The 23,983-nt window shown below is 38.3% G+C and overlaps 1 protein-coding gene across 2 annotated transcripts in view; it reads right to left on the bottom strand.

The window, feature by feature from the left end:
• The window catches only part of MYLK (myosin light chain kinase), a 209,937-nt gene that overhangs the window by 43,986 nt on the left and 141,968 nt on the right, over positions 1-23,983 (bottom strand). For both annotated transcript variants that reach the window (XM_054830581.1, XM_054830582.1), the window contains 5 exons: positions 20,975-21,091; positions 17,897-17,983; positions 6,047-6,097; positions 4,240-4,367; positions 685-838 (listed from right to left, as the gene is read on the bottom strand). In XM_054830581.1, the coding sequence (XP_054686556.1) occupies positions 685-838; positions 4,240-4,367; positions 6,047-6,097; positions 17,897-17,983; positions 20,975-21,091 (537 nt within the window). The remainder of the gene's footprint in view (positions 1-684; positions 839-4,239; positions 4,368-6,046; positions 6,098-17,896; positions 17,984-20,974; positions 21,092-23,983) is intronic.

Here is a 23,983-nt window from a genome sequence, read left to right as displayed (position 1 = left end):
ATTGTCCACCAGTCTACAACTATCTGCAGCTGTCCACAGCCTGCTACAACAAACTTCATGGCCTGAATGTGTAACCTGACAAGGCTCTTTGAAGCTTTAAAATACATGTTTGTAAAAGCCCATATATGAAGGGCTCCATATTCAAAACAGACTGCCTTTATTCACTGCTTTCTGTCACTATAAAATAGTAGACAATGGTAGAAATTTCAATTAAAATGGTAAAATCTCCCCCCCCAAGCAACAGGATGTTTTCAAATTTACAGTCTAATAGAAACCACCTTGATCCTTCCTGAACTAACAGTTTTAAGATTTACAATCTAGCAAACATCTGGATGCTGGAAACATTAAATGGGAAAAAGAAGTGGTAGCTAACCAAAAATGGAGACATGAGCTGGTTTTTTTTCTTGTTTTTTTTTTTTTTTTTAAGTCTGAGTTATTTTGTAGCTCCATCTGTAATTAGTAATTTTTCAAAATAAAACACAGTGTAGCCCTACTGAACTTGCTTATAGTCCTTATTACAATGTCACTGTCCAGTCCAGATGTTTGTTAAAGTACTGTTTGTTCATTTCAGTCTTAACTTATCTGATTATTTTATTTAATTTTTTGCTTATCATCATATATAAAGCAAATGTAGAGTGTTGTCTGAAGAATGAGTATATATCTAAAACATTATTATGGACTTACCAACAACTGTAAGGTTGACTTGTGCTTGCCTGCTGCCAAGTTTGTTCTCTGCGACTAGGGTGTAACATCCACAGTGTTCCTGCTTTGTTGATGATATTGTTAGCTTGCTGCTGTTCTCAGCATTCTCAATTTTAATATATTCATTTTCTTCAATCTGCCAAAATCAAAAGAAAAAAAAAGATATTTTAAATTTCTTCATATCTGAAAGAGCTCAAATTGCAATACAAGTTTATCATACTCAGTGTTATCTGTAGATAACTCTATTACAGCAGTGAATATGTGCAGATAGTCAAGAGTGTAATGAACACAAAACATCTAGAAATGAAGTGGAACGTTATAATGGCTCCAGTCCTGCAAAGGCAACAAGGAGCATTGGTGTTGGTGGGACTCCACTAAGGAACAGGAGTTTTAACTCCTCTTTGACAGGCTGAAAGTGCAAACTGTGTAACTGGCAAAAGAACAAAGTTTGGTCTCACATATCTCACAGAGACCACAGTGAAACAAGAGTTTAGCTCTAAAAACTCTAATTCATTTGCCATTCCCCTTTAGAGGCCCAGTGTGCAAATCATCCATAGCTGTGAGCTGTGACTTTTACCCTCTTGTTTTAACCAGCCTTATTCTGTAATTCTACATAAATGAGGGTAACAGCTTCATGGGCTTGAACATTTGAAGATGATGTTGCCTGCAATGGAGATGTAATGCTATAGCTATGCAGAGAGACATACAAAGATCAGATTTAGCTTCCTAAAGCATTTTTATTTTCTGGAGAGGCAAAAATGATAATCTCAGCTGAATACCATAGGCATATTATGAACTAGTTTTTAATTGAAACAAAACTATCATAGCATAAATGGCCAAGGAGACTTAGATTTTAATCAGTATTAGCTTGAGACATGACAGATTATTGAAAAATCTCATAATGCCACACTGCAATTATGGAAGCTGTACACTGTGTTCTTATGAAACAGACAACATAATGTCAATGCCCTTCTTCCTCCCACCACTTCCTTCTTAGATAAGTGACTCTTCCAACTTATTCTCAGAATTTCATTAAAAATGAAGGCTATTTAGTTTGTCTTATCTTGTGTCATATATTCAGAGAATAAGAAATTACAAGACTAAGGACAGGACTTTCCCTGCTTTCTCCTCAATTGAGATAGAACACACGCATTGCTATATGCCCAAAAGTAACCTGAGAAAGATGCTGCTACAGTAATTCGAACAGAAATTTAATAAATGGGATTACGTAGGATTACAGTTTAAATTATACTGAAAGTTGTCTCTGTGTCCATCCCCCCGTACTTTGTTCTTCTGAGATTCTACACTGGCTTATATGTTTTGCTTCATTAGTATTAGTCAAAGGGCAATAGTAATAAAAAAATCAGTCTTGTTGAACTAGATCTGCATTATGCAGAGAAAGCCCTGAAAGGGTGCTCAGTGGCTTACAAAGGTTGTGGGCAACAGGAAGCTGGATCCCTGTGTTCCCAAAAGAGAGTCACTGGTCCCAGTTAAGAAGCTCCAACAATTGGTGATGTTAAACGATGGACTTTGTTACTCAACTGACAATAGAAGAGGCTTTCAAAGGCTTTCCCAGTGTTTTAGCTGAGAACAGCATCTGTCTGCTAAACTGTCATGTACAACAGTATGGGTCACAACTTTGTGACATTCCCTTCCTTCAAGCAAAAGGTATTTGTCCAGAATATACCTGTGAGAGGCCACTGTGGCTCTCTTGAACCTGAGGGAACGTAAGGAGGGAACATGGAGAGGACAAGTCCTTCCTGCACGCTGCAGCATACAGTGGCAGGGCTGAAATCACAACTCACCACTCACTGGCTCTGCTCAAATAACTACTACAAATAACCTGCAGTATAATTGTAAGAACACTTGGGTGATTTTCACTTTTAGGGAATGGAAAAGAGTTGAAATCAACCACATTTATAGAAGAGGAGGAAATCCAAGAATAAAACAATATGTGGTGAAGTAAAAGTGAAAAAGAAAGCAAAATAATGGTGCAGCACAGTACATAGTAATTGGCTCCTCATTTAATTTAATAAATGAAAGGCTGCTGCCCTCACTTGTCCTCCTACAGTGTTTAATAATCTTCCTGAAGTTTTTTTTTTCTTTTCTACACCATTCACCTGCCATAATGACTCATTAAAAAATTTTTATGTTATCTTAATGTATGATTTTGCAAACCTTTAATTGTCTCACAGTGAATAACTAAAGAAGAAAGTATAAACATGGTAAAAATAAGATTTTACAAAGGAAAAAAGTGTAGAATCACAGATTATGGATCTCATATAGGTATTATGAGCTGCTGGTCTCTGTTATCACATAGATTTTCTATATAAAAATGGCCTTGAAATCTATGTAAATAGGATCATTGTGTTCAACAATGAACTCAGAATTCTGTACAAACCAGAAACTCACTTTTGAGGAGTACATTTTACCCATGTGTTAAGACAGAGCGCAGCAAAACAGGCTACTGAAAATCACTGGAGCTTCTGAGGCCTATTTTTGTAGAAATGAGTAGGCTACTTTTTAACTCCAGTCTTGAAACTAAAGAATGTCAAGAAAATATAGGAGTTCAGGAAAAAAAAAAACCCTTTCATCTACAGTAAGAGGTTATTTGCGGTTAGCAAAGATGGGCTCTGGAATACCCTTTGCACTAGCAAACAGTTTTGAATTCTTTCAATTAAATGCTGACACATCTGGATTTAGAGTCTAAACTTCCTTGTAGGAGGAGATGTTTTTATTTATATTCTATAGAGTGCATCATGAGTTCAGAATTAAATAAACAGAATAGCGGCTGCAGTACTTATTTATATTTGCTCTATCCTAACATGGCACTTCATCTCCCAGTTTGTACTTGCACGCTGGGTTATTTGATTTAAAGTGTTTTTATTATTCACTAAAGCAAAGCTCTTTGAAAATGCCCTTATGGACACATGTGATACAGTTGAAGGAAATTAATTTAAGTAGAAGAAACTTCAAACCCAGGGGGTGAGGGCACTCATGGCAGCATAATTGCTGTTGTGCCTTGCATAGTGACATTTGCGTTGAGAAACATTTCACTCAAAGTTTTTACATGGAATTTTGCCCCCCGCCCCTGACATAACTTTAGACCAAGCATCAATGCAGTTACTTTTGAAGGAGAGAAACATTTCCTATGACAGATACCTTTCAGATACCCAAATCTTTTGAATCACCTGTCCTTTAATTATGTGGTCTAAGGCTTTTCTCAAAGGAACAGTCCTTTGTTATATAGGAGGGGACAGGCAGCAACAGGCTTAAACTGTAGCAAGAAAGACTTGGGTTTGGCAGTAGGAGAAAATTTCTAACACTATGGATATTTAAGCACTGCAATAGGTTGCTAATGGAGGTTGTGAAATCTTCATCATTTGAATGTTTTCAGCAGAGGTGAGGAAAACATCTGTCAGGAGTGACATGAACTTTGCCAGTTCCAGGGGAAGTGAGATGGATGAGATGGGTCGTTGGAGTTCCTCTCCAGCTGTTTTTTCAATGATTGTTAAAACAGACCAGAAAACAATTTACCTGCTTACGGAATTTCATCCAGGTGCAAGTTATGGGTGCTGTTCCTACCACCTTGGCAAACAATTCCACTGATTCACCCGCACGGACTTTTCTGTCTTCTGGGAACTGAGTAATCTGAGGAGGAACAGCTGATAAAAAAATAAAATAAAATCTCTCTTTAGGTGACTATACTTTCTGTTTTTCCTAAAATTCAAAACACATACATCTCTCATCTCAAGAGTTTCAGAGCAGCATTTTAAATACTGATTGGCAGTTATCTGTCACTTGCAATGAAACAATTCTGTAGACATTGTTAATTCTACTGTCGTAATAACAATCTACCCATCAGAAGTTTGCTCATGCAAGACCAGGGTACAGAAATCCAAAGGCCAAACTGTTAAGACCAACCACCAATTAATTCCAAATAAACAGCTTATGAAATTTTGTGTTGGGTTGTTCAGAAAAACTTCTTTTTTCTTTTGCACTTAGTATTTTTGAAGAATGGCTCCAGCTAACTTCATATCAATTTACATGCTGAGGGGGTCCACAAACCTGCTACCTGTCATCAAGAGCATTCAGAAAATTTAAGACTCAACATCTGCCTATGAAGATTCTGGCTTCCGTAGCCAGGTAGACATCATGTGGGACATCTATTAGAGACAAAGACAGAAATCAAGGACTCTCTATCACACTCAAATTTCTTCTGAGCAATGACAGATCCTTTTGTTTATGTATTACAGTGCTTCTTTTAAATCTTGCAGTCCCATTCCTATTCATCCTGAATTTTCTGAATCAGGTATTTCTCCTCCTCCTCCCTCTCACTGCCTGAGTATCAATAGATGGCAGACCATCTTTTTTGCTAATAGTGCTGCTTCCTGACTCTCAGCTGTGATGCTGAGAGTGCCAGCCCCTGGTAGCTGCTAGGGACAGATGCCAGAAATATCACAGCCTGGACAACTCCAGGGCAAAACCTGCTCAGTTGCTTTACAAGAGCAGCACAATAAAAAATATTTGGGGGGAGGAGAGGGCTTTGGGCAGGAAGGGGGCAGAGTTGAGGACATATTAACACAAACGGTAAAAGTAATTCCCAGTCATTAGAATGACCTCACTGCCAAATGCAACATTCCTCTCCAAAGCACAGGGCTACTGGGCATAAAGAAAGTGCTTTCTTTTCAATGTAATTAAAACAAGGTGTTGGGGTTTTGGTTTTGTTTTGTTTTTTTCCTAGACTTGTTCTTTGAAAAGTGTTTTTGTTTTGAAAATATCTGAAGGAAACTAGGCTGAGGCACACATCTGGCAAAGAAAACAGCTTGAACAGTTAAAAGTCTAACAGTTTTAAGACCCTGAAAGCAGGTTCCTATAAAGGAACATTCTGGGTAACTTTGTGTATAGTTAGCTTTGCCTAGGAGAGTGCAAACACATGAACAGGTTACCATAATGCCAGTTATGAAGAAATGTAGAATCTATCAACTTCTCTATGGTAGCTATTCAGGTAGAGGCGACATTCCATGATACATAGAAGAATCTCTTCCACTGATGGCTAAGGTGTGTTGTTACAACACTACTGACATTTGGTAGGATTTTGCTATAGTTTATTCGATAGTAACTTTTTTGCATGCTCACAATTAAGTCATAGTGCAATGTAACCTTATGAATGAGTTTGAAAAATGGACTTTGCTTTCCAGTTTTCTCCTCATAGAACTTCATACTCACCATATGCAAACAAATTTAGTAGGCAAACAGCTATACTTAGAAATGTGGTGTCTGTTCTTTAAAACTGTATTGGTTTATTATTTATTCATACAGGATGACACATGAAACAAATTACCTGCTTTTGGAGGAGTCTTTGGAGCTGGTTTCTTCTTCACTGTTGCTTCACCTAGTTAAAAAGAAAAAAAAGAAGTTAATTCAAAGGTGAGCTTTGGAAGGTGCCAGCTTAAGTGCAAAGCTTACATCCATAGTGATGGTTTGTGGGCAGTTGAAAATTTAATATGTTCTTTCAGCATATTAAAATCAAAAATTAAATATACTTTTTAAAAACACTTTGATTATCCTGAATGATCCTCAGAATATTCACAGTTGAAGCTGGGATTTTTAAATGAATCAAAGCAATCTGCTACACATCTCCAATGCCTTGTCATACTCCCTCCCTTATAGCAGTTTAACTGGGGTGAAAACACTGGACCAAGATCCATCCTCATACTGAATTTCTGCTCAGATTTCCAGCATAATCAATGCTGAATGAGGTCAGTTAAAACTAGTGTAGTTAACATCACATACTACTTCTTACATCACTTGTGAGCTAGCAAATAATCAGCGATATACAGGCAGTAAACACTAGTATTGCCCCTCTGCCTCATCCTCTTCCCTAGGCAGGGATAACTTTCTACTATATTCATAAAAGAAAGGGTCAAAACAGAATTTCAGACCTGGGCACATAAATATTGGGAAGACAATGTTCTACAAATTGTGAATGGTAAGTAGAAATAGAGAGGACAGCTAGGTAGAAAATGACTATTAATATTTTTCACAAAACAAGAACTAGGGGCCACCCAATTAAATTACCAGGCAGCAGGCATAAAAGAAACAAAAGAAGTATTTTTAAATATAGCATGCAAAAGCTAAGTTCATAGACAAGTAATGTTTTGCAAGACAAAAACATAAACAGGTTCAAAAGGACAAATTCATAGGAGTTAGGTCTAGTAGTGGCCATTAAATGTAATAGTCTGGATGCCTTCAAACCACTGAATTCCAGAAGTGGAGGGGTTCATTCCTTTTAGAGCACTTTCTTTTTATCTGCTTTCCTAAGCATCCTTGTTGGAGGATGGCCTCTGCTGTGAAAGGACATTTCTTATTTTCTTATGCTCAACCAGGCAGCTTGATTGAAGTAATCTGGCTTTTAAGATGTTATTGCCTCCAACGGAAGCAGTATCTGCTAAGTGCTTCTGAATATCTGGCAGCATATACACAGGTGCCTCGTGATAGCCATAACAGTCTCAAAAGGTTTGAATTTTTTGGTTGTTTACTTAAGTTATTTCAAAGTAGCAAGACACTGAGCAGCAAAAAAAAAAATTCCCCAAAAATCCACCAAACTAATAAAGAGTCTTTTATTTTAACCCCTTTTGCTACAGCAAATTACAAGCTGTGCATGATACCCAGGGAACACATCACCTGATGACCATGAATAAGGAGACATGAGTTGTGAACTCACCATGGAAGTCTATTATAGCTCAAGCAACAGACAAATGTGAAGATTGATTTGAAGTTTTAGAGTCACTGGAGATAGTAACTGATGTGCTATAAGTTGTCAAAAGACCAAATGCTTTAATAAATATATAAGAGTTTAGTTGTCCACACCAGTGTTTATTCAGTTCATTCTGGGGAATATTTCACTGTGCACTGAATGTAGGATTTGTTGCCGCCTTCTTTTTGTAAACTTCAATTTCATCATAATTTTCTCTCAAAGTATGCTTAGCTTTTACATACTGTGTTTTTATTGATATTGTTCGAACCAGAAACACAATACTGGACAGATAGGATATTCTTGCAGTACTTACGGCTGAGTGAAAAAAAGAATAGTTGGCTATCTCCCAAGGAAGCCTTTCCCCTATGACTGTCAGCTCGACAGAACTAGTTAAAGGTTTAGATTAGTACTTGTGAGGTGTTTATCTCAGTATAACTGGACCACCAGGGCAGGAGCTACGTATTTGTCCTGCCACATCTTCCCTGTGAGCTTAACCTTGTTTAAACGGAGACCTTCAAAGAGCACTGCTGCTCATTAAAGCATTCTTGGACCACGAACAGACTGACAGGCACCCTGGCTCCTGTAGTAAGTGACAGCAAATATATTTTCAGCTCTTTCCTGCCCAAGCTGTACGAGCAACAAGTGGTGTTTTCAAAGCAGCTTTTCTCTTTGTCATTGTATGGACACACCCTGAGCTGAAACTCTCATTTATTTCAGGCTGTAGTCACAGTTACATGGATGAAACTACTTATATGATCAGGAAACTACTTATATGATCAGGTGCCAGCTGGAAAGGCTGTAGAATCTGGCCCATCATCTGCTGTTAAACATCCCTATTAATAGGAGTAACCATTAATTATTCATTAGATGCATAATCCCATGAAAACTAACTCGGTTATATGATTTAAAACCATGTAAATATTTGTGCATGTGTGTGTGCTGTATTTGACATTGGATTCTCTGCTCTTCTCTAGACTGAGGATGAAATAGTTGTTGGGTATCTCCTCAGAACTATAATGGCTTTTAATACAAGCTAAAGCAATGACATGAATTTGATTACTTCCACACTGCATTAAGCCTGATATGAACAAAGAGCACCAACGATGAGGAAAAAGTCCCATTTGTCAAGTGCCATCTTGGGTTGCAAATACTATTGCTATTTTTCAGAAATGTCACTGCAGACAAATAAGAGGAAAAGCAAATTCCTTAATCCAGCATGATTTTCACTCAGCTATCACCTTCTGGCCTACATAGCGTATTTGTTGCAGTACCTTAGTTAACAAGCAAGGTACTGGTGGAGTCATCACACTCTCCAAATGTTTGTTTCACTCTGACTCTTAATATCTCAAGATCTTTTTTTCCTCCTGGCTGACAATGTCATTCTCTGCCTTTGCACAACACATGCACAGAATGGATATCTATATACTCAGATATCCCTTTCACTTTTCTCTGCCTACTATCAGCCACTCTCAGTTCATCACGGAAGGGACCCCAATAAAATAATTTGTTGATTCACAATTACAGTCAGCAACATTCAATTCACCACCATTAAAGAACAACGTTTCTATGCAGGCTAGGATGTATAATGAAATACCAGGTTATTCAATTCACCACTGTTAAAGAACAACGTTTCTATGCAGGCTAGGATGTATAATGAAATACCAGGTATTACATTTACCCTGTAAGTGTAATAAATGCATGGTGTCCCTCCTAGCCCTGGAATAACTAAGGGCTATGCTTAAGGCAGTTTAAAAGGCTCTCACCTCAATGAGGATTTTTACAGCAGCAAAGCAAAGAACATGAACCCATCACTTCATTCAGCTAGGGTACTGCTTTTTATATGTACATACAAATTTTTGTATAATTTTTTAGCTTTTACCCACTAGGGCATTACATTCACTTAACTGAGGATATACAGACTGTTGCTGGACTTCATCAAACCATGTGGATTGTGAAGGGTTGCTGGAAGGTCTGGCTGAATATCCTGTTTTGCAGACACAAATAGCCCTGAGCAGAAATGAAAGGAAGGGGCAGTGTGGAAGGGGATAAATACAAGGATACGTCTCTGGGTCTGTGAAGCTGACTTCTTTGGCTAACGGCGTACGGTCTGCTGGTCTTAGATCTTCCTTAAGAATACCAGCTCATCTCATGCATCTTTCTGAAATGCAATTTTTGTTTCCAAAGCGGCTGGAGACAGTTAGTGAAAAAAATCCAATAAGATTACCCAAAGTTGACAAGGTCAAATGATTGTTTTCATTAAAATATTTGACCCTCTTGGAAATGTTAGTTCAAGTCTGCCTCTGCTGCTTTTTAAAAAAAAAAAAGACAGTTTGTCTCTCTTTTGATATTTACATTGAAACAGGCTGAAGCTGAAAACCAGTCTGGAAGAAAAAGGACATAATATTCCCTCCTTAAATGAATCTGCCTTCTAGAAGCAACTTAATGTAAACATTACAAGGCTGGTATTTACATAACTTTATAGGCAGGTTTGCCTCTTAGAGAGCTTGTGTCTGGGGCAGGGGATATAAACTAAAAAAGGGAAAGACCCCATACAGGCTGATAGCTGTGGGACATTTCGTTGTGCTGTTCTTTGCCCTGATGTTGAATTCGTGAGAGCAGATATGTTCAGAAGCCTTCGTCTTTCTTTTTTGTTTCCCTTTTTTGGAATTTTACTAAAAATAGGCATAGTCCTCCCCTGAAATGGCTCTCTGCACAACTTGCTTTCATAAAGCATGAAGTAAAACTCTTACAGTCTGCAAAAAAATCAGTACTCAAGATAGCATTTCCAACCAGTCCATAATTCCTACTGTCTTCCTTGAGGGACGTGCCTAAAATTATGTGCATGTCTTCTATAGTGATGGATTTCAGCACCTGGTAAACAAGTACAGTAAATAGCTAACTTCGTTAACATAAGGAACAAGACATTTCACTGCTTCTGTCTGCTTGTGAAACAGCTCCATTTTAGCTTGGAGAAGGGCTAATGACATACTCTAATACTATAGTCACCCTGGAAAACATTTTCCCCTCATGCAAAACTTTGCAAGATTTCATCTTCTGAGAGGAACTAAATTGCTTTTCCCAGAGTTTCCTTTAAGAGAAACTGAAAAAAGAAGTCATGTCTGTAACATGTCAGATATCATGGTAACAAGAATATTATACAGGAGATGGAAAAACTAGATTCAAGTCTCTGCTCCTTCTTCCCCATCTTACTTCAATACTTCAGTTGTGTGGGATGTGACATTATGAGGTCTCTCTCCCACATGCAAATGAATCACAGTGTAACCTCCTTCAGACCCTTCTGGGGATAGACATCAGGGTCTGAATCAAAGGTGACTGTTGTCTGTAAAGCTTCACTACCCACCGTTATGCTAGAAAGCATGGAGTGACTGAGACCTAGAAGTACAGAAAAAATAAAACACTTGGCCTTGTGGTCAAGGCAATGAATGATTCAGTTCTGTCCTTGCTTCTGTCACAGATTTCCTTGATGGTACAAAAACTTATTACCGGTATTACTTAGCACAGACAAGTTGAAACAGGAGAAAGATGATGGCTACAATTGTAGAAAAAGATACCACATCATTACTTATCAATTTATCCATACATTCATGAACCTATGCTAGTTGCTACAGAGCAAAATGACAGTGACAATGCACTAACACCAGTGGCCTGAAAACTTCATCAAGGTTTGAAAGCTTAAACAGCTCTGCTTCATTGCTTCTCAAAGAGCAAACTCATACTGTTTCCAAATAACTGTTTATTATCTAAATGCAATAAAATAGAAAGCAACTCTGGCTTAAATTTGATGACAAGCAGAAATTAGAAAACTAAATGCCATACAAGTCAGCTATTTGAGTTTGTGTGTTTCAGAACAGTTTTTAATAGCTTTTTTTTTCATTAAAAACAACTGTCATATTGTTGCAACATCTCATATTTAGTTTCTAAATCACGCAGAGATTGTCCTCTAATTGAAAAAAATCCAGCCTCCTCCTTCTCAAAATAAAAATAAAAATCCAGGAAATACTCTTGCATTCCAGTCAAGAGAGAGCTAGCATACACTAGCACACTCAGAGCTTCAATAATGCAACATAGTACACTGAAAATAACTCAGTATTTTAAAACGCTGCTGCTTCCTCAGCTGGAGGAAGAAACAATTCCATAGCAGTTTAGTAGTACGGTGCTTGAGCAATTTCTGCAATTAAAGAAAATCCAAGCAGTGCAGAAGACATCCAGTATCAAATAGAGCTTACAAAACCCCCGGGTCATGTGAATTCCACTAAAAGCTCTGGTGGGAGCAAGACAGCAATGTTAGTTTCTTAAATATAGATTTAATTTTCATATTTCTCATGTCCTGTGAGAACATCTACAATTAGATGCTAAAATGCTGTGCCCAGGTATGTAGGAACAGGAATCTAACCTACGTTACTAGCCTGCTACCCTGTCTATTAAGGAGGAAAATACTGTCAGATTATTTGGACATTCAGGAGCTCCCAACAATTTCAGTGGGAAAAGCTAGGTGCTTTTGCACATTAATTAAGCCAATGGATTTAGGTCCCTGTTTTATAGAGAAGAAACTTTGGTCAATGCTTCTATTACATGCCTCAGATCTGTAATTTCTAGTCAGTGACTTAACTGGGAATTAATGATGCGTGGCACCTCTTCAGTTCAAGGCCACATTGCAAAAACTGTACTCGTTTTTCTCTGCATGAGACAGTCAATAAACATTTCTGTCTTCTTCTGTCAACATACAGCTATGTAGGATGGACTGTATGAAAAACACATGGAAAATGCTGTTCTGTGCCAACATTAACTCAGAAAATGTCAGTATGGTTGAGCTGTAAAGTAACTTGGCAGAGATTCAAAATGCATACCCGGCATTAGCTAAACAGTGCTGAACTGGGCATTAGGGAGAAGTGATTTACACAACAAATCAGTGTTTCGCCATTGCTCTCTTTATACATAAAGTAACTGAATTTTCAGCTCTGGGGGCAACCAACCTTCAGAACCACCAAGTTAAATCTCACATTGCCTTCTTACTTCAGCCTAACTTGGTTGTTAGGCCTTGTGCCACAGTTATTCACCCTTGGACTCCAGTCCTGAGGAATGAAGTCAGCACCTTTCATTATTTAGAGTTTCACAGCAATCATATCTAGGTCTTAAAATAGCTCATGACAATTTTATTTACCTATACGAAAAGAGGAAGTTTCAGCTTCTCTCAGAAAAAGATGGGATTTTTTTTTTTTCTGTAAAAAAGTTTGGTCAGAAGCTTCCCTGGCAATGTAACTCATATTGTTCCAACACACTAAGTAGACACCTTGCACTCACTGTGCAGAAAATGTCTTGGTTCTTCTTGCAACAGGCATCAGTGGAGCAGCATGGACCTTCTGGGAAATGAATGGGACTGAGAGAACTGGTTTGAACAGCCTCATTGACCCTTAAAAGCATCTCAGACTATCCCAGGGACCAAAGAGGACAGCAGCAGCACAGTCACCAGATCCCAGCTGCTACACAGTGCTCTTATTTCTGCAATTAAGAAAACATCTCTGACCTGATTAGTTACTTCCTTAGTAGCTGAGGTCTTCCCTTAGAAAGTGGCAAGTTTTATGCTGAGGACAAAGCAATCTGACATATTTTCATATTATATTGATAGAATGGAAATCAACAAAAAACTTGAAGTGTTTACTGATTTAGTTATATATTATCTAAACCGGACACATCAAGTTTAATTTTTTAATGACATTTTCTTAAAATGGTGCTGGCAGACTTGGATTCTTGGACAAGATTGTTTATTGAAGAGCAAATAACAGAACTGCGTGCTAATCACTTGGCCACTGACTCATAATTTTTCCATGGTAATTAAAATACTTAGAATCTCCCCCAGTATGAAAAAGCATATATAACATGATAAGGAGTCCTGTCTGACATATTTACTTTTATGACACACTGTTCCAGAGATGCCACTGCTCGGACTTGCATTCAAGTACCAATAATGTTGAGAAATCTGATCTGGGAAGATAACAGTGGAGCCTTTCAGAGGATTTCATCTGGACAGTGTCAGTGGCGATATTTTATTAACAACTGTCAGCAAGAGAATGCATCGTTACTTAACCAAAAATGTTTGACATGAAATCAAACAGATTTTATATAGTAGCAGATATAAAAGATTTATATCGGCAAGATACCAAATACTGCTAAATAATGTATTTTGGGCTCCTTTACTTGAAGGTGTGTAGAGGAAGTTCTTTTCTTTGATGTAACTTTATTTTTAACTGAGCAGAGGAACTTAAATTTGTGCAATCAAACTCTGTGCTGGGTCAGCCCTTCAATGTAGGTGGTTTGGACATGAGAACAGCAGGTTTAACAAGTGCATTACTCAGATGAGGGGACCCAGGATATCCTGTTAGGTTTTCATACCACCAATTATGACAGGTGATAGTTACCATTTCTTAATATCTACTGGAAGTAGTGCTGTGAATTAGCCCTACAAAAAACAGCGGGCATTTCTTTCCAAACACCTTAATCCAATGCTTAGATTTAGGAGGGTTATTTTCTAAAGCATTAAAGCCAATTCTTTTCTCAGTAGCAATGACTGGGATACAGTTTCTTCCTACTATAGTAACGTTATGTTGCATGGCTCAGCCCTGGTGTAGTTTAAGAGATCTAGCTGTTGTAATATGCCTTTTCCCCCAGCAAATCTTGAAAAAAACACCAAAACAAACAAAACCAACCAACTTTGTAAAACAATCCTTTTGGAAACTCATGTTTTATGTAAATTTTTGGGATGTCAGTTTAAAAAACTCTACAGTATGGATATGGCATGGAAACTAATCATGAGACTGAGGATCAAGAAAGTTCTGTTCTAGACCTGCAAATGAATGTGCCTGATTTTGGGCTAATTACTCCAGCTATGATTTACTGCTGGTTTGGTCCTCAGTTTAAGATACATTAAGGAGGACAAAATATTAGGAAGTGTGGAGTAGTAATAGATTTTTTGAAAAAAAGAGAATAATGATTTATAAACCTTCAAATCATTATTTACTCTTAAAAATCTAAGCAACACTTTGATTTTTCCACAGCCTGTGGGGCCAAAACCATTTGTTTAATAAGCAATAAAGATTTGGTGGCCTTGGTAATTGAAATAAGGAATTCCCTTTAAGCTTAATTTGAAGTAACTTCTAATTTCAATGGGAACTGGCTGCCCAAATCCCTTTACAGCTGATACTTTCAAAGCTCCCTAAAGAAATGTTCAAGCGGTGAGAATTTTTAGCTTAGTACTGCTGCTGCAGGGTTATGTCAAACTAGAAGACCCTTATATTATCCACTGATTGTTCTGGCATAGCATGGAGTATGCAGTACGATAAATAATGAAAGGTTCCAATTTTCCACTGCCTCTTCTAGTCTTTTATATCTGTGCAGAAGAAACATAACACTTTATTATTCTAACTCAGTAGCATTTCACATCCACCTAGCAAAGACACAAGTGACAAAGTCTAAGCCAGTACAGTCAGTGAAGAATGAACCTATTTCAACCTTAAAAAAAGCAATGTTCTTCCTCCATTCTTCCTCAGGAGTGATTTCACTCAGATTCAAAGCTGGATCTGTTTGTTATTCTCAGACACATTATTATTTATTCTATTTGTCATTACAGAGTTGCATTCTGCAGAGTCAATTCTTACTAAATTCTGGTGACAGAATATTAATTGTGAGCAAAAAAAATAAATCATAATTTTCCTAATTTTCTAGCATGGGAGCAATCTTTCTGCACGTAAACACTGCAAGCATCCATTCAAAGATACTGTTAAACCTTGAATGCTACAAAGCTGCCTTCGTAGATGTTTTTCTGAGAATAACTGCTTATTCTAAACAAGAGTCTAGTATATATTGCATTTCAAAAGAAGCGATGCCCAAGCTTTTACTTACTATTGGATTTCTGCAGCTTACAAACCCCAAGCTTCCAGTAATAAAATAACGTTGTCAGAATGAGCAGTCAAATGACCTGGGTCAGACACTATTCTCATAGAGAGACAAATTCAACAGATTAACATACTGACAACATTCATTCTTTTTCACAAAAAGGAATTTATTGATCTTTGCTTTCAGGAACTAAAAGTTAATTGCTTTCCTGAAGGTTTCTACTAGGGCAAAAAACAAGGATCACTTATAATTTATCTGAAGGGAGCAAAGGTTGACAGAGCTGCTAACCATGAAATTTGACTTGCACTTTCTTACAGAAAATGGAAAATATGGATTTTTTTTTTCCCCCCTGAAAAGTATTTGTAAAAATGACAGAGAGTATATAGCTTCTGTACCCCAGTACAGTATATACTGTTGTGACTGAATTCACTATTCAAAATTCAGAATTTATTCAGTGGGATTATTAGGAATTTTTGTTCTCTATTTCTTCAGTATCATTCCTTACAATCTACTTGCCATTAGGACTGTTGGTGAGTTGATGTGGCAACAAAGACTAGAAGAGATCGGAGTAAAAATTTATCTCCTTATTAGACTGAGACATCTTATTTCACAGTCATTCTTTATTAGCCTTCTTTTGAAGAGAAAAACAATAAAAGTGCACAAATATCTGACTTAAGCCCATTCTCTTTCAGGTAAGGAACTTTAAAATCTCTACATCTGAAAGGAATTTCAGCTTATATTGAAACTGTGAAGTCTACTGGATCAGTTCTGTATATTTTGCCCCTGACAAATGTGCAAATATAACAGTAATTTCAGGCAGACAAATACCCACAGTCCTCAGACACTGAGGATGAGATGTTAAAAACCACCTGTCGAATCTCTGCAGCCAAATCCTTTTAAAATTAAATATGTATTTTTCCAAAGTTTTCCAAAAGCTCTTCCACAGCCCAGCTTCCTAACATTCTCTCTGGTTACCTTGCTGGTTTCAGTGCAACAGGAAAGATGTTTTAAAGGTATTTTGAAAAAACAGCTTATGAGAAGTTCAAGAACTTTAAACACTGGCACAATATGCCATGGAGCAACCTTAAGAAAACTATTCACCATTACTTCAACCTTCTTTTCCCAATCATTTCTGGAGCCAGAATTGCTTGTTTCTGTTTTGCTACCTATATCCAATTTCCACTAAAATCAACAGCAAGACAAGCAGTGATTTCAGCAGGATGTGGACCAGGTCATATATCCACATATTTAGACTCAGTTCACAACTCACACTTTCTCCTGGGAAAACTGCAATTCAGGAGGATCAGAGGAAATGTATGTGTTTGTGTGCATAGCAAACACTATTCAAAACACGATCCTGTACAGCTTTAAGTGACTTGAAACCTTTCTTTTCTATTGATGTTCAAGAACAAAATGATTGTTCTTAATTGCTATTACTTACAGCATTTGAAGCTCAGGTGCAGAGGTGGAGCGTGTCGGTGTGGCCCTTCCCACACCCCCAAAGTTGCTGGCTGGAGGGAAAGCTATAATGTTCAGCCAGCAACTCAGAAATAGCTGTAGCCCAGGGCATAGCTCTATGTGAGTCAACAATTCCATAAGCCAAATTATTACCTGTGATCATCAATCAGTACAAAACTGCACTGAGTCCTGCTGAAAGCAGCTGAAAATGTTCCATGCTGGAAAATCAGATTCTAGTTTCTTTCTTTCTTTCTTTCTTTCTTTCTTTCTTTCTTTCTTTTTTTTTTTTTTTTTTAAGACAGAGAGTGCTGGATAAAACATTTCATGTTTCCATCAGAACTGTGTTTTTACATCTTTTTTAGGAACTCACATGGTGGACATCTTAGATAGACAACTTTCAAGGCCCAGTGTTTGATTTAAGAGATATTTGTATCCCATGAACAGTTAATTTCAAAAGTAGAAGTGGTATTAGGAATTTCTAAACTGATATTATTGTTCTGCCTTTACCATTTAAAGTTCCCTCTTAATCAAATGCATTTACGCAGAGTAGCAGACATGGGAATTTATAGCTGATTTGTTATTTCAGGAAGCACTAAAAGCAAGTAAAGCATTTAGACTTAAAACAAGGAATGTCAAATTCACCAAACCACTCCCCATGGTCATGGAAAAAGGATAGATTATGCTACAGGACATTTCAGTCAAGATGCCTTGCGTACCAATGGTAAGACAGTATATTGTCTACACAGGACACAACACGACTTGAAGCAAACTACTCGAGAATTTCTGTGCTCTTTGGAGGCATCCAAAAATAAATCTGTGTCATAAGTTTATTGCACCATTATGGAAAACTGAAAATAGAGAGGGCTAGGTCTCAAGTCACAGTTTCAGCACTTACTTCTAATCCCACAAGGCGAAAATTCATTTCACATGACTTATGTGCAAGGGTTAAAGAAACAGCACAAGCTTCTGAAACTATGCCTGCAAACAGAAGGGAATGACCACAGAATCCCAGAACACTCATTTGTTTCCACCGAAAAGGAAGTGATCAAAATCACTGTCACTTACTCTCTGTTGGCAGCACAGGGGGAAGCGTGGTCTTAGGCTTCTTGGTCTTCTTCTCAGTAGGCTTTGAGGTCTTTGTGGCTGAGGTATCTGCAATCAAAACAAATAATAAAATACAAATCCTATGTAAAAATCAATAACGAAAAAGCTGCCTATTAACATCAGTTTGTTTTGGATCTTTCTGCAAAGTTAGAGGAAATAGCTGTCCTTTTGGTTTTTAAGAACAATTTTCTGCACAGACTTGCTGGAGAATGTCACATTCTAAAAGGAAGAGGGAGCAGAGAGGGAGAAGCCGTCTACAAAAGCAACTAGACAAGAGGCACCTTTTAAGCTGATAGGTCTATTTTAACTGAATAGAACAAAGTATAATGTGCACAGAGCTGCCTTAGGGAGTGCATGGAAGAAGGAAGCAAAGGCATATGTGAAGCATCATTTCATCCAAAAGAATCTCCTGCCATGTCATTCTTCTATTCCATTGTCTATGTGATCTTTATAGATGAACACACTTTGTAAGGTAGCATTTCCTCTGTATGTTTAAATCTTTCCGAGAAGATATTATTACACATTGGTTCATTCCTAAATAAAAATGTCACAGGACTCGAGTTTGATGGATTTCATTATTCTCAAGATTGCACAGCTCATATCCAGTAACTACTCAGCACTGCAGGCTTCACCGAGAGCTAGAAGTCAATTCAAGCTCTCTTCTATGTGTATTCCATATGACATAGACATATACAACTAGATGGTGCGACCTTTTTTCAGCAAGGTTATCCCAGGTTGAGCATGTCATATAATGCAAATCCTAACAAGCTCTACTTGTTAGATTGTTTGATCCTGACATTTATTTTTGGAAGAAAGATCCCAAATCTGGATTATGATCTCAGAAATAGCTGTATCAATTTATAGCTTTCAAATATTCAGCTTTCAGAGGATTTGTGCATGAGATAGATAGTTGTTTGAAATTTAGTTCCCAGAGAAAAGATAACATAAATGTTACAGAACCGCCTACTTCAGTCACCTACTTCTACATGCCAGAGCGTGAAAGTTCATCTCTCTGTTTCCTAAAAAGTTAACAGGGGAAGACAGCAAACAATTCAGAGCAGAAGGCTGTGCTAGATCTGAGTTCAGACACTCAGATTCTACAGATTTGTCCCTGAGCTAATTTGACAACTGAAGTCAAACATTCCTCCAACCTGATTTGAGTCCATGAGGCCAAAAGGAGTATAATGATATTTATGGTTACTTGTTGAGTCTAAAAATCAGCATCTGGGATGATGACAGCAGACTGAGTAGAAGGGAGCAATTTTAATTGCTGTTTTAGATCACAATTCTAATTTAAAAATAACAGTCATCCCCTCTGCCAGTCACAGACATGGGATATCAAATGGCGTCTCTCCTAAATAGCTGGAGTTTGCTGTGGTGCCATTCCTCAAAAACCTTTTCTCAGCCATGCAAAGCAGCATGCCAGTAGGGAATGGAAGAGACAGATGAGGCAGCCAGTATCAAGGTAAGGAATGTGGTCATTCTGGTGTCCAACATTATATGAGCAGTAAGCTCCTGATGCCATGGGTGCCACTGCCAGAGTGAGCCAGACAGCTCACGTAATGCCATTCACGTCATCATGCAATGAATATGTCATGAGCTGACAGCCTACCATGATCAAGATTTTGCAAGCCAAAGCCTACCTCGAGCCTCCTAGAATATGCATTGCCCAGCACGAAATTGGAAGTGGGAAATATGCTAAGGGAGGCTTCAGGAAGAAAAGCAACTACTTAAAGGAGATCAGAAGACAAAGTCAAAGGAAAAAACACATAGGTGACGGAGAAGTTTAAAAGATGCTAGGGCAGCTCTGGAGAACTACTGTATGCTAAGCACTTGATGATGTGATCCTTTAACACTCTGCATCTGTGGTAGTTAAGGAGTTACAGGCTACTAGATTTTGCTTAAAGCCTCTTCTTGATAGCCTTCTTTGAACTTCAGTGCTGGTAAAATTTATTACTTTAAATTACAGAAATATAGTAACAGTATAAACAGTAGCTTATCAAATATCTAAGCCAGAATACATTGTGACCATAGTGTCACAGAAAGTGCCATCACAGGAGCCAATATAATTAATAGTCATTATATGTATAATTAATTCCTTTTCCAGCTACATGAAGACTGACCCTTACTGATGGAGTTACAGGACTATATTCTTATCTTGTGTCATGCTACATTAGGAAAACAAATAATAATTTTATTTTCTAGACCTCCTGCCCCAAATAGCACATCTGTAACACAGTTGTGAAGGCTTAGTACCCAAGATCTATGCTATTGGGCTTGTTGTTTAGTTTTGTGTTCTTTTTAGTCGCAATGGAGAGTATCAGATCATTCACCAGAAGGTGAGCTGATAAGAAATACATTTGGTTACTTAAAGTCCCTTAAGTAACTTAAAGTCCATGGCAGTTTTAAAAGTCTGTGCTCTCAACCTCATGACAAAATACTTGCCCAAGGCCAAGACTACTTGGCAAGAGTGCAGTGTCATCAGCATGACTGAGGCTGAAAGCGTGTATCTCAATCAGCAAATTATCCGTGTTCTAAGACTATGGCATACAAGGGTGGTTGAGCTGCTAATTTGTTTATTTTTGCTCACTTCCACTAGAAAAAACACATGACCAAACGTCACTGAATGCAAAGAATTGAAAAGTTCTACACTGAGAAATGGGCCATACACAGTACTGAGGCAGACTGGTACCCAGACTCACACACCAAATTCTCACATGCTCTTAAAGAATGTATACAGCTCAGAAGCAAATCTTCACAGGTTCAACTTTCTGCTCTAAAATCCTTGTAGATATACAGTGGGCAGCAGGAGAACATAGATCATTCCACAAAGCAGTCAGAGCCCTTGGCTCTACACTGTCTCTCTGCTCATGCTGCTTTATAGTAGACATTGAACTACATATTGACCAAAAAGTGCAGAAGGAAAGGGGGCAGAGTTCTTTTTCATGTATGTGATTCATAAAGACTGGTATTGGGAAATAAAGGGGGGAAGGAGGAAGTTCTAAGGAAGGGTTTTCCCGTATCCAGCAAAGTACTTACCTTCTACCAGCACTTTGCAAGCACATTCAGCTTTTCCTGCTGCGTTCTCAGCTATGCATTTGTATTCACCCCCATCTTCGGGCATGGCCTTCTCAATGGTAAGTGAACACAGTGTCCCTAATACAAAGGAAGGAGAGATCAAATGGATGTTATATTGCAGTTCACAAAAACCTTAGTGCTATTAAGGAACAGAATGCATCAAACGATCCAATCTTTTACTACAGGTGATCTTCACTGCTAGAAAAAGATGTTTTGTCCTAAAAAAATTCAACATCAGAATTGGAACCTTATTAATGCTAAATAAAATAAGAATACATTGATAAATAAATTGAACCTTACTGCTGCTCCCTATGACACTCAAAGCTGTCCCTGTAGTCCTAAAGTGGTAATGGATGTTGGTAGAGAAGACCCAGTACAGAATCTCTGCTGCTGTTCTTTGTCTTATAGCAGGGATAAGAAGTCCTCACTCAGATGATCTATTTCCAAAAGTGCTAGTAGTGTAGGACTGTAAATAAGAGGGCTTCTGTCAAGTGGCCATCTGCAATATTGTGATTCAGCTGGATCTCTAGCACTCCCATGAGCATCCATATGTGAAAGCAGAACTTCAGCTTAGTGCCCAAGTTTTAAAAATGTCACTGAGATACATTTTCTTTTTGCTTGAATTACTTAAAGAACAAGTGTCTGGTATTGTAAAACATCCATTAGAAAGTCCAGGATATCAGTGGCAATCAAATTTGTCACTGCAACAAATCCATTTCTTTTCAAACAAAAAGCAAAATTTTACTTCATTGAGATTGCAGAAACAGGATGCGACATAAGCTCTGTAGTTACCAAGGGAAGCTTGGTATGACCCAAGGGAACTACATTTCCTCTTAAAAAATAAAACTCTGTGAACCAAAGCAGAAGCTGTTCCCAGTGGTTGGGGGATGAGGAAGGAGAACTGTGGTTTACCTAATCCTTTACGTTCACTTGCATTGCTTGGATGAATGAAGTACTTTGCTCCCCAGGGAGAACCCGAATTAAAACACTCCACACTTTCCCCTTCCAAAGTGAGGGCGAAGTGTGGGCTTGCTTTCTACTTCCTCATTGGAAAGCCTGGCCTTTCCCCTAAACACAGCCTGAGACATTGTGGGCTTCCACCCATTGCTGTTAGCTTGTCCAGGATGCCTCCGCCCTCCACTTATTTCAGACGCAGCAATACCTTCCCCCGTTCCTCCATTTACCTTTCTCATAGTCTCTCCTAATTAATGGCAAGATTGGATAGATGATCGTTTTTAGACATTTCCCCTGTGTCCTGAGATGTAAGGAAACTTCCCAGCATCTCTTGCTATTTGCCACCTTTCTCTCTATGTTAACTGAAGGCTGCTTTCTGCCTTCCAGAGTGCCTGATCCCAGGCTCCCCATCAAATATATCCCTTGTGATGTGGGAGATGGCACAGGTGACACTGGTCCTAGAAAAGGACCTTGAAAGGTCCTTGAAAAGAACACCCCTCTGTCAGAAGAACTTTGGGAGTTTACTGGCTCCCTTTGGAGACCAGACCTCAGTTCTGACATGGCAATTATGCTTTTGACATTCGGATTTTTCCTCATTGTAAAACTTGGTGTTATTATTCAAGGCAAATCTTATAAAAAAACATCCAAATGGTTCCCAACAACTTTGGTTTGCCAGACACACACGATGGTTAGAAGAAAATGAATTTTTCCTTCCTCCTCATCCTCCACAAAATCAAGAAGCTCTAAATAATGACAATTTTCCCCCTGAGAAATGATGTGAAAACTATCTCAGATGAGGAGCACTGACCCTTCACTCACATGTGCTGTGCTCAGCCAACCACAGGGTGAAAAGAAAAGCCACATGCCTTCCCTGAGGCAACTCATCTCCATGAGTCAGGCTGAGCCAAAAATGTCACGAGCTGCAGTTCCATTCCAAATGGAGGAGGGACACTAGAAAAGTATTCCTGCAGGCATCTAACAAATATAAATTCACATGTCTCTGCTGTTTAAAGAGACAATTGGAAAGCAAGCCAAAGATAACTTCCAGTCTAAGAATTTGTATAAATCTATATAACATGATTAGAAAAGATCACACATAAGAGCCTAAAACCGCTCTTGCAAAAGAACATAAACTATGGAACAAAGACACATACGTATGAAGGACATGTCTGGCACCTTACTGCAGGGAAGGAGTCTGGCTTTTAAGGACAACTGGATCATTAAGGGACTGGAACAAAGTACCATTTACTTTAGTTTCTGCTGGAGTTTTCTACCTGCTCAAAAGTCCTTCCTCACCTGCATGCTAATCAGCTCACTGAAGACTAATGTGACATAAGGTCATTCCTTACCACTCATACAGATGCAGTGTTGTCCATACGGCATACTGCAGCAATATAAGTTAACACCTTATAAGAAACACTTTGTTCTACAGCATGTACAAACAGAAACATCCCACCCTAACAATAAGTCATTCCCCACAGTTATACTAAAATCTAGAAGCAAATCCTAGGGTTTTCTCATGACCATCCTTGACTTGCCATGTGCATTCAGTGCTCTGTTAGCTTTGCTTTTAGAATCTAGCCCTGGCCAGGCTGTGTGGCAGGGGTCTGATTGACGCTGCATTTGGCTTATTCAAGAGACCTCAGGAAATAATGTCAGTCTTACTCATTCCAAAAGATATTTATATGTGCTGAATGTTAATGAAGTTATTTTGTGAGAGGGAGGATGAAGAAAACCTCTTTTTTCAAGGGCTGCATCCTTTTTCTCTTGACTTCCACCCTCCTGCAGCAATAATCTGTATCCTATTTCCCTCCACTTCTTCATACTGCCCAGCAACAACACTGGAACAGCACATACAAAGTACATAAGGATTGCTGGGCTTGTTGCTACCATGAGATGCAATGGTGTTATTCTGCCCTCAGTGGAGGACTGAAGGGGAAATGAGATCATTTGGGTCATTATCCTTTATTTAGCCACTAGTTTTCATGAACCTGTGGACTACTAGGACTTAGTGTG

The sequence above is a fragment of the Grus americana genome, chromosome 6 (genome assembly GCF_028858705.1).
Source record: "Grus americana isolate bGruAme1 chromosome 6, bGruAme1.mat, whole genome shotgun sequence".
NCBI classification, from domain to species: domain Eukaryota; kingdom Metazoa; phylum Chordata; class Aves; order Gruiformes; family Gruidae; genus Grus; species Grus americana.
Note: the sequence above shows the minus strand (reverse complement) of the source record. Positions and strands in the feature narration are given on the sequence as shown.